The sequence below is a fragment of the Mustela erminea genome, chromosome 7 (genome assembly GCF_009829155.1).
Source record: "Mustela erminea isolate mMusErm1 chromosome 7, mMusErm1.Pri, whole genome shotgun sequence".
Classification (NCBI taxonomy): Eukaryota; Metazoa; Chordata; class Mammalia; order Carnivora; family Mustelidae; genus Mustela; species Mustela erminea.
This window is the reverse complement of record NC_045620.1, coordinates 31,117,032-31,132,542: the sequence shown is the minus strand read 5'-3', so window position 1 is coordinate 31,132,542 and position 15,511 is coordinate 31,117,032. Positions and strand designations below refer to the sequence as shown.

The 15,511-nt window shown below is 51.2% G+C and overlaps 1 protein-coding gene across 1 annotated transcript; it reads right to left on the bottom strand.

Moving 5' to 3' along the window:
- Positions 1–3,758: 3,758 nt before the first annotated feature.
- LOC116596482 lies at positions 3,759–7,928 on the bottom strand. Its single transcript, XM_032353748.1, has 3 exons — positions 7,743–7,928; positions 5,607–5,924; positions 3,759–4,910 (listed from the first exon to the last, which is right to left on the bottom strand). The coding sequence occupies exon 3, from the start codon at positions 4,891–4,893 to the stop codon at positions 4,003–4,005; it is 891 nt and encodes a 296-aa protein (XP_032209639.1). The 5' UTR covers positions 4,894–4,910; positions 5,607–5,924; positions 7,743–7,928; the 3' UTR covers positions 3,759–4,002.
- Positions 7,929–15,511: the final 7,583 nt, after the last annotated feature.

Sequence of the window (15,511 nt, the reverse complement as noted above, 5' to 3'; positions counted from 1 at the left end):
CTGCAAGGTCTGTGTGAATACATACAAGGTCGACAGGTGCCAATGTAGAGCCGTTTCTCTACATGTTCACATCCTTGGCCTTTCATATATCTGGCTAAGAATTCTTAGTAGCCAAAGCCATCCCATCTCATGCTGTAAGTAATTGCACTGATAGGGGCTTAGAACCAATCTGTTGTTGGTCTTGGGCAACATTGGACAAGAATGTCCATGCTGTGACTCCCATCAGTGTGTTAAGCCTATCTGGAAGATGGTCCACAGCCTGATTCTCCATCTGGGCTAAGCCCGTTAACTAGGATTTTAACCCAGATGCAGTCCAAGGCATTGGCAAGTACACACCCCCCGCACCAGCGGACAGGATGTCCAGGGCTCTGCAATGTGTCCATTATTACTTATGCTGTAGCATTTAGAACAATCAGTAGTCAGTGAGATGTGTACCAAAAAAAAGTATAACAATAATATCCATGTCCATAAGGTTAATCTCCCTCTGTTGTTTCAGGTGGAGCCTTCTTCTTCCTGGAGTCAGTGGCTATGGGAGGGTTCTGATGAGTCTGTGTTGGCCAGCAGCTGAGGGTCACGGTGGCAGTGCTGGGTTACATTGGCCAAGTGCCCTGTAGACCATGCTCAACGAGAGATCGTGCCACGCCCCTCCACCCCTGCCATCACAGGGTCTAACGGGTTCTTTCCCCACAACCTGGCATTGGCCTTCTCCTTCCACAGCCAGGTGATGAGTGTGACCAGTCCCTGTAGCTGTCACTCCGTCACGTTTGCAAGCCTTCTCGTGTCTTCCTCACACCATACACTCAGACTGGCCCTTATGTGGCTCAAGGGATTTTTTTTCCTTTTATACTTTGCACTATTTTAGAAAATCTCCATCACCACCTAACGTGTGGGTCACAGCAGGACCACCTTCAGTGTCCTCACCTCATACTCCTGGTCATTATCACATGCATCACTGCCTAAATGCAGCAAGGACAGCCAGCCAGCAAGAGAAACCCCCACCCTTGCCTCTTCTCTGCTACTCTTGAAATTCCACGAACCCTGTTTCCAAAATGTATGCACGGGTGGTAGGGCAAGAAGGGTTAATTATGGGGTTTGGGCATCTTAACAGCCAAGCTGGGCCTTCTGGGTCTCCTAACCTGGCCAAGAGTCTATTTTAATCGGAGGTACCACTTCTGGGAATTCCTTCATTTAGAACCAAAGTGCCTGGATTTAGCATATGCTCCCCTGGGAGCAGAACCTCTGCTGTTCATTCTCTTGATCAGTTTCCGCTTCCAGAGGGCCCAGCCCATCCTTCAATGGCACCTGCTACCTGCTGGCACAGGTCGCATCGGCTGGTGGACCCCAGCAACGGCCATCCTCCAAGGCTCCCTTCTCCTTGGCATCCCCATGGGTCACAAACAGGGGTCTTGGAGTCTTGTGTGCTCTGCTGCTATAATGTTTGTCCCCGTAAAAGAGGACACATCTTGATCCATTTGTCCCTCCACGTGGCAATTGCCCACAGGTCAGCGAAAATGCAACCAGGCGCAATTTGGGGGATGTTTCTGGGGCAAGCATCACTGCCTGCCTCTCCCTGCATTGAGCAGAGGGTCCTTTTCCGTGCAGTTTTGAGTTTTCTTCGGGGTGGAGCCCATCAGCCTGTAACTTAGCTGACCCATTGGTGAGCCAGGGTCAGATGTCCTCAGGAACCTTGATGTGCTGAAGGCCCTGAGAAGCCCAGCGTGCTGGCACAGACCCTGCATCTGAGAAGCCGTATTTGGCGGGTGAATGGATGATTTGCATGTGCAGTGAGACGCCATGAATGCCGGTTTCCTTTCCAGAACGTACCATCTCCTCTAGTAATGGAGGCTGGTTGGGCGACAGCCACTCTGTCTGAGTTCTCCTTTCTGACTCACCCCTGGATAGGGACGGCAGGTGTCACGACACTTGCCGTTACCTTTGTAGCCTTTTAGGGCCTCCCAGAGCCTAATAACAAGCAATAATTTTCTCTCCAGTGGAGTACACGGGTTGACAGTGTTGGGCACAGGCACTGAAAAGTGGCCTTCTCGGGTTGTTAGAAACAGGATTCTCCTACAAATAGGTGGTATTTAAAGTTTTATTTAATTCCTTACCGAAAGCAGCAGCAGAATGACAAAACTAATTTAATGAGGAGATGACAAACTAGGATTTATGCAATCAGAGGAAAAATTGCTGAACATAATACAAAACATTATTGTGCCAAGGGACAACATAGCGGCAAATTTCAGGGTTTATCATCTTTACCAAATACAAAAATCACAACTTACCAGTTTTCTACAAGTGCACCTCTACCTGTACGGAGTTGTAAAAGTTCATCTCTCGGTTCAGCGTCTGAACCTTGATCTTGGCTGAGGTCATGATCCCAGCATTGTGAGACCGAGCCCTGCGTCCAGGCCTGAGATTCTCTCCCTCTTCTGCTGTCACTCCCTGCCCTTGCTCGTGGGCTCTCTCCCTGCCTCAAAAAAGCATCTCATCGATAAAACTTCATTATGAAACTAACCATTAATAAGTTACATTCCTGAGTTAGATGATCTTCAGGAAGCTTGATGAAAATGCTCTAACAATTCTACTTGAAGGTTGTATGATCGTCTTTTTGCTTTGTTTCCAAGTTTGGGGTTATTTTGCTCTACAGTGATCTAATCTTGAGCAATTCTCCAGACCCTTGCCCTGGAGACAGGTACAAGCGTTTTCCCAAACAGAGTCATATTAGCAAAGCTCAAGTGTCCACAGAATCACAGAAACATGAAATAGTCCTTACAGCAGAGTACTACACAGCAGTTATAATGGAGAAGTAGAACTACATAGTTCCGAGATGGAATCATATTATGCATTCTGGTAGACTGAGTGACAAACACAGTTGTGGCTTCCTGCTGTAATAGGACAGATCAACACTCCTCCCCAGGCCTCAGGGTGGGCAAAGAATTCATCACCTCTGGATTTCAAGCTAAGCCATAGGACTCACGTCGGCCCCTGGGATGTTGTGGAGTATGACATGAGTGGAGGCTAAAATCATGCTTGCCTGCTTGGGTTTTGCTTCTTGGGCACCTGCCTTTGGCCATGTGAAGAGAATGCCTAGGACAGACAAGCGCCCCAGGAGAAGGAGATCTACATGGAGCAGGCCTAGATCCGAAACACAAACCGGGGAGCCTACCCCAGTCAAACCCAACAAACCCCTAGATGCACGTCTGAGAAATAGCATGTCATTGCGTGCTACTGAATTTTGCAATTGATTGGACTCAGAAAGACACATGGTGTGAAAATATTTCTTCAAGAACATGTAAAGCTACTTAATAAATTCTTTGAGCATACAGGGCTTGTAAAAAATACTATAAAGTAAAATAAGTGGGACGCCTAGTGTCTCAGTCAGTTAAGCATCTGCCTTCGGCTCAAGTCATGATCTCAGGGTCCCGGAATCTTGTCCTACATCGGGCTCCTTGCTCAGTGAGGAGTGTGCTTCTCCCTCTGCCGGCCTCTCCCCCTGCTTGTATGTGCTAATTAAAAAAAAAAAAAAAAAAATATATATATATATATATATATATATATATGTAATAAAGAAAAGCAAGTGATCAATAAAAATCCAGGATAGTGTTTACCCTAAGGGTGACAAAGGAGATAGGACTATTGAGAAGTACACGAAAGACTTCAAAAAGTAAGGTAGTATTCCATTCCTGAAGCTGACAGATGGGTGTATTGGTATTCATTGAGACCCTCTATACAGTACATACACACTTTATATAACCTCTCATAATCTTTCATTTTATTTAAATTGGGGGAACAAGAACTACATGCAGAAACTTAAATAAGATAATGTCTTAAGAGTGTGGGGCATAACCTTGGACCATCCCTAACACGAATTCCTAAAAAGAAAGGAGGAAAACATGTTATTAAAAAGAAGCTCAAGATTTAATCAACATTACAAATAAAGGAACAGAAAAACCAAATAAATGTGAAAGAAAACTCACAAGCAAAGTGAATGAGCAAAGCACGTTAAAAAAAATGTGAGCAAACGTTCCAATCAAATGAAAGACTTGATGAGTCAGTTCTGTCAATGACAACAGTAGGGTACAAGAGCCTTGGAGAGTGCAGAGGGAAGGACTCCTGGCTCCCCGGGAGGCTGCTGAAGGACGATCCAACCTTTAGCTCCCACCAGCCTCCGGACTGAGGCCTGAGGTGGACAAGGATGGCCGAGCTCAGAAAGCTCATGCAGCTCTGAGGCTCTCCCCGCAGCGAACCGGAATGAGGGCTGACCCTCGCCCAGACGCCCACATGCGCCCTGGGTCTCTGCGCAGACGCCAGCGGAGGCGGTTCCCTCATTACCACCACCTTGGCAGGACAGCAAAGGCACAAAGAGGTTCTTACAGGTGCCCACAGCACACGGCCAGCAGGTGGCGCCACAGGCCTTGAACCCGGGCATCTGAGGAGCATCACCTGTTCAGCCCTGGTCCCTTGGACGCCCCACTCCCAGCTGTCGGCCCTGCTCACAGGCTGTCCCAGGGTCTCCCGCGGGAGGAAGAGGAAAAGGCCGAGGCCCCGGGAGTTTAGGAAGTGGCCCCAGCTGGCCCAGTAGGGACCGCGGGCAGGTTCCAGGCTTCTCCCTCCAGCCCAGGCCCTTTCCTGGCAGAAGGGAGGGCTGAGACCAGGAGCACAGCACGAGGGAGGCCTGCCGGGCACACGTTTCCAGGGGAAGCCAGAAGGCACAGGATCTCTCCAGGGGCCGTCAAGTCCTGTCCTGTCCCCGTGGGACAGGGAGGAGGCATCTGTGCCCTTGAGGCCTCCCTTAGCCTGGAAAACTGAAGCTGAGCCCACAGGAGAGGGGCGGGGCATCTTGTGGGGGGCGGGAGCCACCCGTGGGGCCGCCTCCTTCCTCTCCATCAGCATCCAAACCGGATCCACACCTGTGGATTAGCAAAAGGACACAGTTAAAGGCCTGAGCGTTTCTATCCTTCCTGCTGCCCCTCTGTGGGGTCTTGGGTGTTGCTCTGTGCTCCCCACTTCCTGTTCCAAATGGGAGGCCAAGATGGACAGGGTGGGGGCGAGGGCCGCGGGGGTAGGGCATGGGGAGCAGATCTCAGGGCCAGCCTTGTGCTTCCTCTTCTCCCCAGGCAGACTGGGCAGGGCCAGGGACTCGGGCAGTGTCCCCTGGGTCCGGCCTCTGGGATTTCTACCCCTGACAGTCCCTCTGCGAGTCTGACCACTCGCTGCCCACAGTACAGTCAAGCACCCGCTGAGCAGAGTCAGCGAGAAGCACAGGCTCAGCTCTGAGGACTCCCTGCTGCCCGGGGTGTGTGCAGTTCCCTCCCAGTGTGCCTCGAGTCCGTTTTGGCAAGTGTATCAATCGCCATCAACAGGTTAATGGAAATTGCCATGAGTCTGGTTCCCTAGGGGACAGGAAAGCCAGTGAGCTTAAGCCTGTTGAAACTGCAGGGCCAGAGCTCAGGTGGGCTGAGTGGGGGTGGGGGGCTGGGCATCCTAGGGCAAAGCCAGGGAGGTGGGGGGAGACCAGGTACTGGATGCAGGAGAAGCGGCCCCTAGAGCCCAAACGGGTGCCCATCTGCCCTATGCAGCAGCCCTGGGTCGTGCTTCAGCCTTACCTGTCACTGAAGACCTTCAGAGGAGTGGGCAGCGCAGGAGGCCCTGGAGGAAGGTGCTGGGGACCCGAGGGGCCCTGGGAGTGGGCGGAGCCTGGTGAGCGGGTCCTTCAGTCCCTTTACCTCCTCTGAGCCTCTCTGCCCCAGTTGCAGGGGCTGGTGTGGCTGACTCTTGTGGCCATGGGCCCTCGAGGAGCTGTCTGTCTGTCCTTGTCCATGCGGAGCACAGGGGTGTCGGGGGAGGGGGTGGGTCCCCTGTCCTGGTGCCCAGGGAGCCTGTCAGCCTCTTAGCCTCTCTGGTGGCCTCAGTCTGCTCTTGGGCTGCGGGGAGGAGAGCAGGGCTGTGTCTGAATGTGGGCACATCTCAGTGGGTCTGTTATCCTGTGCTCGTACACTTGTGTCTGGGGGGGAGGGGGGAGCTTAGCAAACACACCTCCTGAGCTGAGGTCCCAGATGATTCTTCAGCTCAGCCTCCTAAGTTTATGGCCCTGGCGCTGGACCCACCATGCCCCGCGGCACACAGGGCCTCCGGCCATCCTGGTTGTGCCGTTGCCCCCTTCCCCCTCCCACTCTGCCCAAAGACATCTCAAAGGGATCTCCCTGCCCACGGGACAGAGCCCCAATTCTCTGTGGCCTGGAGGACTCCCAGGTCACCAGTGACCAGCAGGTGTGTGCCCTGCCCATGAGACCCTCTGTGCTCTGAGCCCCTTCCAAGCCCCTGCTGTCCTGTGTGGGGTGCTTCCTGGGCGCCTGTCCTTCTTGGAGCTCAGGACAGGAACTACAGGCTCATGACTTCTTCCCACACAGGGATGCTTTCACCGCGCCCACTTTGCTGAGGACGACGTGGAAGCACAGAGAAGCACAGAAAATGCTCGGGGCCACGGGGTGCCTCCATGCGGGAGCTGCTGTTGGAACCCAGCAGTCTGGCCCCGAGTGGACTCTCCCCAACCCTTCCCTTCTGTATGGACTCTTGAAGCCACTTCAGGAGCGGAGAGAGCTCGTCTGGGTCATGTCTTTACTTCGGATCAACCTGGCAGCTGGGGCGAGGGTCTGATAGAAGCACCCAGAACGGAGACCTCTCCCTCTGTCCTCCTATTCATCGCCCTCCCACCCACATGAGCCTCAGTGCACCCCCAGACCCCATGCTCAGCCCAGAGCTTCCATGTTGGGCCTGTGTGATCACGGGAGTTCCCAGAGCTGGAGGGAGGCCTTTCCCCACCCACAGTCCCCACTGGGTTGGTTTTTTGGCAGCTGGAAGAACCCATCAACGTGAGCATGTTTTCTGAGCCCACATCTTCCTCTGGTAGCTCCAAGGCCAAAGGGAACAGGCTCTGGCTGAAGCCGGAGGAGATCGGGGAGGAAGCTCTGGGGAAGCTGTCGGAGCCCTGTGACCTCACTGGACAGCTGCTCGGGCCTGTGACGAGGGCTGTCACGGAAGAGGCAGCGTCCTGCTGAGCACCACATTAGCCCTGGGATCCCTGATGGACCAGCAGGGAGATGGGGGCCATCCCCCCTGGGACAGCCCTCCAGGAAGGGGGGCTCAGTGGCTCAGCAGGGCATGGTCCTCATGTTCATGACCCCCCCGATGGAGGACCTGCTCCTCGAATCAACACAGAGAGAGTCAGAGGCCCCGAGAGGGGCCTAGTCAGCTGCCCAGGTGGCTGTTGTCATGTCAGAACGGGGCACGTGGCCCGGGGTACCGCAGCCCTTCAGCCCACCCTCCAAGGGCACATTCTGGCAGACAGCACAGTGGGGTACCGCAGGCTGCACTTGAGCTCAGCACAGGGGTCCCTCCCCATCCAGGCCACAGCTCCCAGGCCACCCTCCCATGGACCCACGGGAATGAATTTGGTAGAGGTAAAATCAGGGTTCGCCCCATCCTTTCCCACACCAAGCATGGTGGGTGCTGTTCTCACCCCCACAAGTCAGATCCTGGGATCTGCCCTAATCCCTGTGTCCGAGCTCCCCCCACCCAGGTCCCAGTCTGTGCACAGTGCACTCTCAGTGAGGCCTGACTTCAGGTCACGGGTGGGAGTCTGGCCCCTGGAAGTGGGCCTAAGCCCGGAGGGCTCTCCTCCTACCCAGCCCTGCGGCACGCTGTCCCCTCTCACGGCCACATGGCGACTCCCCCATCCTCACCTCCTCCTCTGCCCACCACAAGCAGCAGGTGTCAGGGCTTCCCCAGGCCCAGGGCGGCTCTACACACTGTGTCCCTACGTGGCCTGGCCTTGCTGACTGTGGGTGCCCCCCACCGACCCCGAACATTCCAGTAACTGCCCTCCCGGCTGAGCCTAGACCAACGAACAGTCCTGACCCACGGAGGAGTCTGAGGGAGGCTCTGTCGGTTTAACTGATTCTGTCTCCGGGGAACCAACTGCCGGACGGTGCTGATTGGCTGAGCGGCATGGCCCAGCTGGCCAACTGGTCACCAGCTCCTGCTGGATGACAGTGGGACAGGAGAGAGGTGAGGCTGGTCAGGAATACCTGGGGGCTGACTTTCTGGAGCCAGGGCCCCATCTGGCTCTCCTCTGTGGGACCCTGCAGTGATCAGGGCCACTTCAAGAAGGTCTTGTTGTGAGGTTTATGAATCTGTGTCCCTGAAAATATGCTCACCTTGCGTTGGGATAGACCATCTTAGACCTAAAAGATATTAGGGGTTACCTCTCCCAGAGAGGCTCAGGAAGGTTAGGAAGGTATCAGAATAACATTCGTCAAGTTCCATTTCCCTGTTCCCAGAAGCCCAAGGTGGCATGGGGTACCTCAGGGGATACCGCCGAGGCTTGGGCCGGAGGTGACAATAAATTGTACATTCCCCAAATTCATGTGTTATAGCCCCAGCTCCCAGTTTGATAGTTTTTGGAGCTGGAGCCTTTGGGAGGAAGTGTGAAGGGGAAGGTCTCTTGACAGGATTCGTTCCCTTAGAAGAAGAAGCAACAGAGAGCTCCTCTCTCCCTCTGTGTCCCTCACGGGAGGACAGAGTGAAGAGTCCGCCTTCTGTGAGCCAGGAAGAGATCCCTCACCAGAAACAAACCCTCGTGGACCTTGATCTGGGACTTTCCAGCCCCAGAACTGTGAGACATAAATTTCTATTGTTTAAGCCATTCAGTGCATGGTATTTTCTTAGAGCAGCCGGTGTATTCTACAAATGAGGGATGTGAATTTTTCCCCAGGAATGCCCTGTGGCATTCGGCTCTAGTTGAGCTACCAATTAGTTTTAATCGGGTATTGTGGATTTTGGTAATGGATCCAAATAGATTTAAAGTGTTTCAAATACTCTGGGAGCATCTACTAATAAAAGTTCTCCTGCAAAGGAGGGGCCTCTGTGTTAGGTATTTAATAAGACCCTCCTGATCTTCACAATCACCCTAGGAAGTGGCGTACCCATTTAACAGATGAGGAAACTGAGCTTCTGAGAGGCAACATGATTTGCCCAAGATGATCCCGTTAGGGATGATTAGAACCAAGATGAGTTTCAAGACTGTTGGCTTCAAAGACAATTCTGCTACCTTGTGACTCCCTTTTGTATCGAAACTAGAGGCCAATTGCCGATAACTGACTGATTCAAGCAAATGAATCCTGAAGGAGAGGCAGAGGTATTCCTTACCAAACACACTCTGCTTCAGCCTTCTCCCAAGCTCCCCTTCCCCATCACCACCCCCAACACTTTGGATGAATAGAACCCACCTCTGGACAGGCCTTTTTTGTCCACCGTCCCCCTCCTTCCCCAACAGGACTCATCGGTCAGGCTGCCTTAGATTTATTTTCGAATCCCCTGAAGCACACAGGCCAACGTGGGTGTCAGGGGTCCAGGCTGGAGGGCGTGATGTACCAAGGAAGGCACGGAAGGGAGCAGAGGGGGCGGTCCATTGGAAGAGGCCCCACTCTCTGCAAAGCAGACATTTTGCCTAGAGGCGATTTGGTTAGCAGCTGGGGCAGTGGATGAGTAAGGAGGAAGGAAAGGAAAGAAAGTCCTGGAGAAGGGGAAACCCGGAGGGGAGCCAGGCTCTGTCCCTCCTACATGAGAAGTTCTTTTTTCCTTAAGGAGCCAGACACTGGCTCCTCCTGAGGTGCCTCCCGGATCTCTGTGGCTGACGGCCCTTCCCGCTTTCTCTGTAGCCCCCAGGCCCTGCTGGGTCCATACGGGCCACTGTGGTTCTGCGTCTGGTCCCACGGCTGCTTGATGGTCTCTCTCACTCAATAAAACTTAAATTCCTTTGGGGCCAGAGCCATGCTTTCTTCTCTGGGGTTCCAGCAGCTCCAGTCACAGTGCGACTGACACACCAAGAGGCTGTTGGCTGGGAGTCAGCAGGAAGTGAATGTGTCCCGTACAGAGCGTGCCCCCGAGAGCATTCATAACGCAGGGGCCTTGAACGGCCCGCGGAGGCTGCAAGCACTTTGCAGCTCAGATCGGGAATTAGAGTGTTGCTATCCAGTCGGCCGCCAGAGGGCGCTCCGACTAAAAGCTCCCGAGGCCGTCCTCAGCCCTTTATTGCAAACTGCCCCCAAATTCTGGAAATCTCAGCTGTCTCCCAGAGACGCGAAGAGGGGTGAGGATATTTCCTGACTTCCATGCAGGTGGCGGCCAGCATCTCAAGGCATGGGCGTTTGCTGGCATTTCCTCTGGGAGAGCAGAGGCAAGAAAATCATCAAATTGACGATCACCTGTTTGCTGGATAAAGAACACGGCTGGATAAAAGGCAAGGCTGTTAGTGCAAAGGGGTCAGGAGCCCCGAGCTGTCTGGTGCCTGCTTTACAGACTTCTAGAAGTGTGACCTTAAGAAAATCATTCTCTTCTCTGGGCCTGTGGAATGGCCGGGCTCAAGTTCCAGCCTGTACGGGTTTGTCAGCTCCCACAACCCACAACCCTCCTGGGCCATAGGCGTGCATGCAATTTAGTCCACACAAGGGTTTAGTGCCTGCTTTCTGCCCCTCTTGGGGACTCAGGGTCGTGGCCACCATGCAAGCCTGCAGCCCCTTTATTGGTAGGAACCAATAAGGTCCTGGACATTCTCCGTATCCTTCCTGAGCTGACCCATATACAACCGGAGATGTGAACCATTCAGAGAAGCAGAAGCCACCCAGGGCGTCCTTCGGAAGTGAGCCTCAAATGGGCGTATGCAGAAGGAAACTATTCATGCAAATTCTTCCAAAACACAGAGATGATGATGGCCTATGATAAAGGACTCATTCTTGTGTGTAACAGTAGAGAAACACGGAAATGCAGGAGGCGGCGCTCAGGGTGCGGGAACCTTGGAAGAGAGACAACGAGGACGAGGGAGGGAAGGAATGGTTTCTGTAGCCTTTTATTTTAGACTAAACAGGCAGAAGGGCAGACTTCAAGAATCTGTAGCAAAATCTGGTTCGTTCTTTTTTTTTTTTTTTTAAATATAGTTGGTTCTTACATTGTTTTATGTAATTCTGTGTTTGATCCATTCTTTGGACTAAAAAGAAAACATGATTTACAGTAATTTTTAAGGGAACAGAGCCCACCAGCCCCTCAGAACACCTCAAAATGAGACTTGACCTAAGGCAGGTTTGTTTGTTTTTCCCTGTAACAGAACTTTCCATAGCTGAAGACATGTGTTCATAAAGGGTCTTGGGTTTCCCAGGCCCAGGTGGGGCAGGATAAGGGAGGGAGGGTGGCACTCTGTGGGGGAGGGACCAGTCCCTGCTCTGGATCCAAGCAGCCCTTTAGTGACTCAGATCTATGGGGCTTTGTTTTCTTCATCTGTGAAATGGGATGATGTTTATCTTCTCTACTGAGTTAGGACTTGCATTAAATGAGCTCTTTGTAAAAATAATGACCTGCTTGAAAATAATCATAGAAGCAGGGAAATAGTGTTTATTTATTTGTCAAGCTGTGAGTCCCAAGGTCTCATTAGTAACATTAGCAGTAACAACGAGAAGAAATGAAGGGAGGTTGTATGGTTGTAAGGAATATGGGGGGAAGGAAATATGAAGAGGAAAAACCTTGTGATGAAAGCTGAAACCTCCAAGGAAAGAGCTCTTCTTTCTGGATCCCGACTTGAGGCCTGTCTCTCAAAATAATGAAAATTATACTCTGTGAAAAATGATCCCAGTGGTCATTGCGATTAGAACTTAGAACAATGTTTATATATTTCACCACAGTGAGTCAATGGTTATTTCCTACGAAAGCCACAGGGCTTCAATTTCCAGAGTTTAAATAATGGGCCTACAGATATCACCAAAGCAGCACTTATTAAGTATCAATATAGAAAGAACTGGAAGAAAAAGAGAAAAACACCAAGCTTGCTGCCCTGTTTCCAACTGAGACTCTGTTCCGCAGACCCTGGGGGAGGGACACGGACTGTGGTGTTTCCTGAGGCCCAGGTTAACCCCTTAGGCTGCAGACTTCCAGCGGTGGGGGGTGGGGGACGGGGAGCAGAAACAAACAACAAGAAACAAGCAGAAACAGTGTCTTCCAGAAACTTGGCAGGAAGAAAATCCAAGCCCATCAGATGGAAGCTTTGCAGGAAGATTGTTAATGGTGTAAAAGAGTGCTGGGAGATACACCTGCAGAGACTTTCTGACGGCTGATGTTGGGGTCAGCAAAAGCAAATTGCGCCGTGCGTGGTCGATGACTTGCCCCGCCCAACTCTGCTTTCTGGGCCTGTCTTGTGTTCAGTGTCCCCCATTTCTCTCCTCTGAGGTCAGACCAAAGGATCCAGGCTTCTCCACCTCTCTCATGACATTCCTAATATAAGCGATGTAGCTCTTCCATGCTCTTGCAGGCCTAAGGTGATATCCCTTTCAGAAGGACCACATTCAGAGAGAATGCTTGAGGACAGAAGCACAGCAAGGTCAAGGGCTTTGCCATTGGACGGACCTGGATGTGAGTCCTAATCTCCACATGTGGCAGTCTTCCGCACCACAGCCCACAGTGATCTGTCTCCTGGTATCCCTGCCTTTGCCAGTTCCTCCCGCCCCAAGACTGAATCAGGGTGACCAAGGGTGATTGAACCTGGGTGACCAAGAGAGTATGGCGGATGTGACAGCATACGAATTTTGAAGCTGGGTCACAAAAAGCATTACAGCTTCTGCCTTGACCTCTTGGATCCGTCTCTCTGGGGAAGCCAGCTATCACTGTGTGCGACACTCACATCGTTCTATAGGGGGACCCTTGTAAGTGAATCCTCTTGGAAGTGGGGCTTTCCGCCTGGGCTGACATTGAACTGCAAAGTCTCGAGGGACCTTGAGTTTGAGCCCCTCTGCTGAGCTGCGTCTGAACTCCTAAATCACCAAAACCCTGAGAGATAATCGATGGTGGTGGATGTTACTTTAAATTCTAAACTTGGGGGACACCTGGGTGGCTCAGTGGGTTAAAGCCTCTGCCTTCGGCTCAGGTCATGATCCCAAGGTCTTGGGATCGAGCCCCACATCGGGCTCTCTGCTCAGTGAGGAGCCTGCTTCCCCTTCTCTCTCTGCCTGCCTCTCTGCCTACTTGTGATCTCTGTCAAATAAAGAAAATTTAAAAAAAAAAATTCTAAATCTGGAGGCAAGGTGTTACACAGCCATAGGAACAAGAACTTAACCTTTCTAAGTAGTGAGGGCAGTCAAGGCTGATACTTGTTTGGGAGACAACTGTGCAGCTATATTGTTAAAATATAGAACTATTTCTAGGCTGCTTTGTAAAGAGCCTTGGACTCAAATTAATGTGATCTTAGGTAGCTAGTTCCCCAAGGTCCTTTACAAAGGCAAATCAAATCCTCTTCAGAAGGAGGAAACATTATCCTTGGCCAGAAATTATTTCAAAAAATAGTTTACAAATACCACGTCTGGCACAAAAACAAAGACAAATGAGATGGTCAAACGCAGAATTTTTTAGGCACCCCGAAGCCATCCTTTACCCCAGAAGCTTCTGGGGTGGAAACGTTAAGCAATGGATTTTGTGTGTGGTGGCAAGGGAAAAAAAAGGCTGGAAGGGATGCAGATGGGACTAATGAAAGAGGAAAGTGGCTCCCATTGCTTCTGGAAGCCAGCTCTGGAAATAGCAGGGAGCAAACCCTTCTTCCTGGTGTTCTTTAGAGGGTAGCAGGACCTCCGTATCCAGAGGCCCCTACAGCACAGATTTCATTTCTCTACAAATTCCATGTCCAAGCTTCGCTGGAGAGTGGCGAAGTTGTTTCTTTTTACTTTTTCTTTTTCTTTTTAAAGATTTTATTTATTTATTTGACAGAGAGAGATCACAAGTAGGCAGAGAGGCAGGCAGAGAGAGAGAGAGAGGGAAGCAGACTCCCTGCTGAGCAGAGAGCCCAATGCGGGGCTCTATCCCAGGACTCTGCGATCATGACCTGAGCCAAAGGCAGAGGCTTAACCCACTGAGCCACCCAGGAGCCCAGTGAAGTTGCTTCTTGAACGTGGCCCAAACCACCTACCCATGAAAGGGACCAAGGTGTCTGGAAGATCTGTAGCTGAATGTTCCAGACTGCACGAGACCCAGAGACTCCTAGAAAACATGACTAAAGGAAAACAATTCTCCATCCCAGAAGGCGAAGACTTGGGACAGCTATATCCGATCTAGAGGGGGCAAAAAAATGTATTTTTTTTTTTTTGCATGGAATAATGTAAAATAAAATTAAACCCCACTCTAGGATATTAGCAGGATCTGTGGCAAATCTCTCCTGATACAGATGAGGAAAATAAGAGCCGGAAGGTTGAGAGAGTGAGTCCTAGCCTGCTGACCCACTCAGCGTGAGGCTCTATCCCAGTGGGCGTGGTCGCATGCGATTCCTGTCTTACTCTCAGGATATCGATACCCTGAATTTCATAGACCACCTGGCACTTCTTTCTCAACAAGCTAATCTTGGCCCACCCAAACTGAAAGGTTCAATTTGACATCATTTCAGGTATCCTCTGTTTTTCTTTCTTGAACTCAGTTTCAACATCCACTGCTTTTTCTGGGCAGACATCCATCCAAGGTCTTTCTTCTGACCCTGCCAGCTCATCATCATGGCGTAGCATTTTGGGTTAGGTGGCATCTAGCTTAGCTTATTTCTCTGTGCCTTTGTTCAGAGTTTTATACATTTATAAACTCTCACCAATAGAAGCTTCCTGCTTCCTCTTTATAAAGTAATTTTGATTAGTGATTCCCCAGTGGAGCAGATGATGTGATCAGAATTTGCCAAGTGCTCCCAGCTCCCTGAGGGGATGAGCTCCTTGTCCCTGGAAATATTTGAACAGGGTCTCAGTGATGGTCTGCCAGTCTCTCGAGTCAAGGAATTTGGTCCCCATACTGAAGGTTCCTTTCCAGGATTAATCATGATAAATAAAATCTTTTGATTTCTCACCATTTCTGGGGTGCCAACTCTGCCTACCAACCCCCAACTCCCAGCCCCCTCCTATCTCCATTCACAGTGATTTTCAATCCCTTCTCCACACCTCCATGGCAACCCCTGTCATGGTCTGGAGAGACCCAGGTTTTAATCCCAACTTGACCGCAAACTAGCTGTGAAAACCTGAGCAAATTCGCTAATTCCTGTGGACCCCAGTCTCTTCCTTTCTCCCTTCATCATTGGAACTGCTGTGGAAAAGAGCAATAATGAATATAAAGGATGAGCCGTTCTCCAACACGAAGTTCTTCAGTACCCAGAATCTTCCATAGGCTGGCTACCCTGTCTTGTGATCATTGATTCACATGTCCTCCTTCCTTTTAGCCTCCTGGAGGGCAGGGTCCGGGTCTTCTCTATCACTCTCTCCAGGGCTCCAGTCCAGAGCCTCAGGACTAACAGACACTCCACAGACTCTACTCAGATGTTACCGAGGTAAGGGACAGTGTTGTTGACACAGGGTCAGACCAGATCTACACTCTCAAGGAAGTTCTATTTGAGGAAGTGAGATAAAAAGGGGGCAAATGCCAAGTTATTTGAGCTGGGTTGTAATTTTTAGCT

Coding starts and splice junctions, on each gene's coding strand:
- LOC116596482 (XM_032353748.1), bottom strand. CDS start 4,893: ATGCTGATGGAGAGGAAGGAGGCGGCCCCACGGGTGGCTCCCGCCCCC.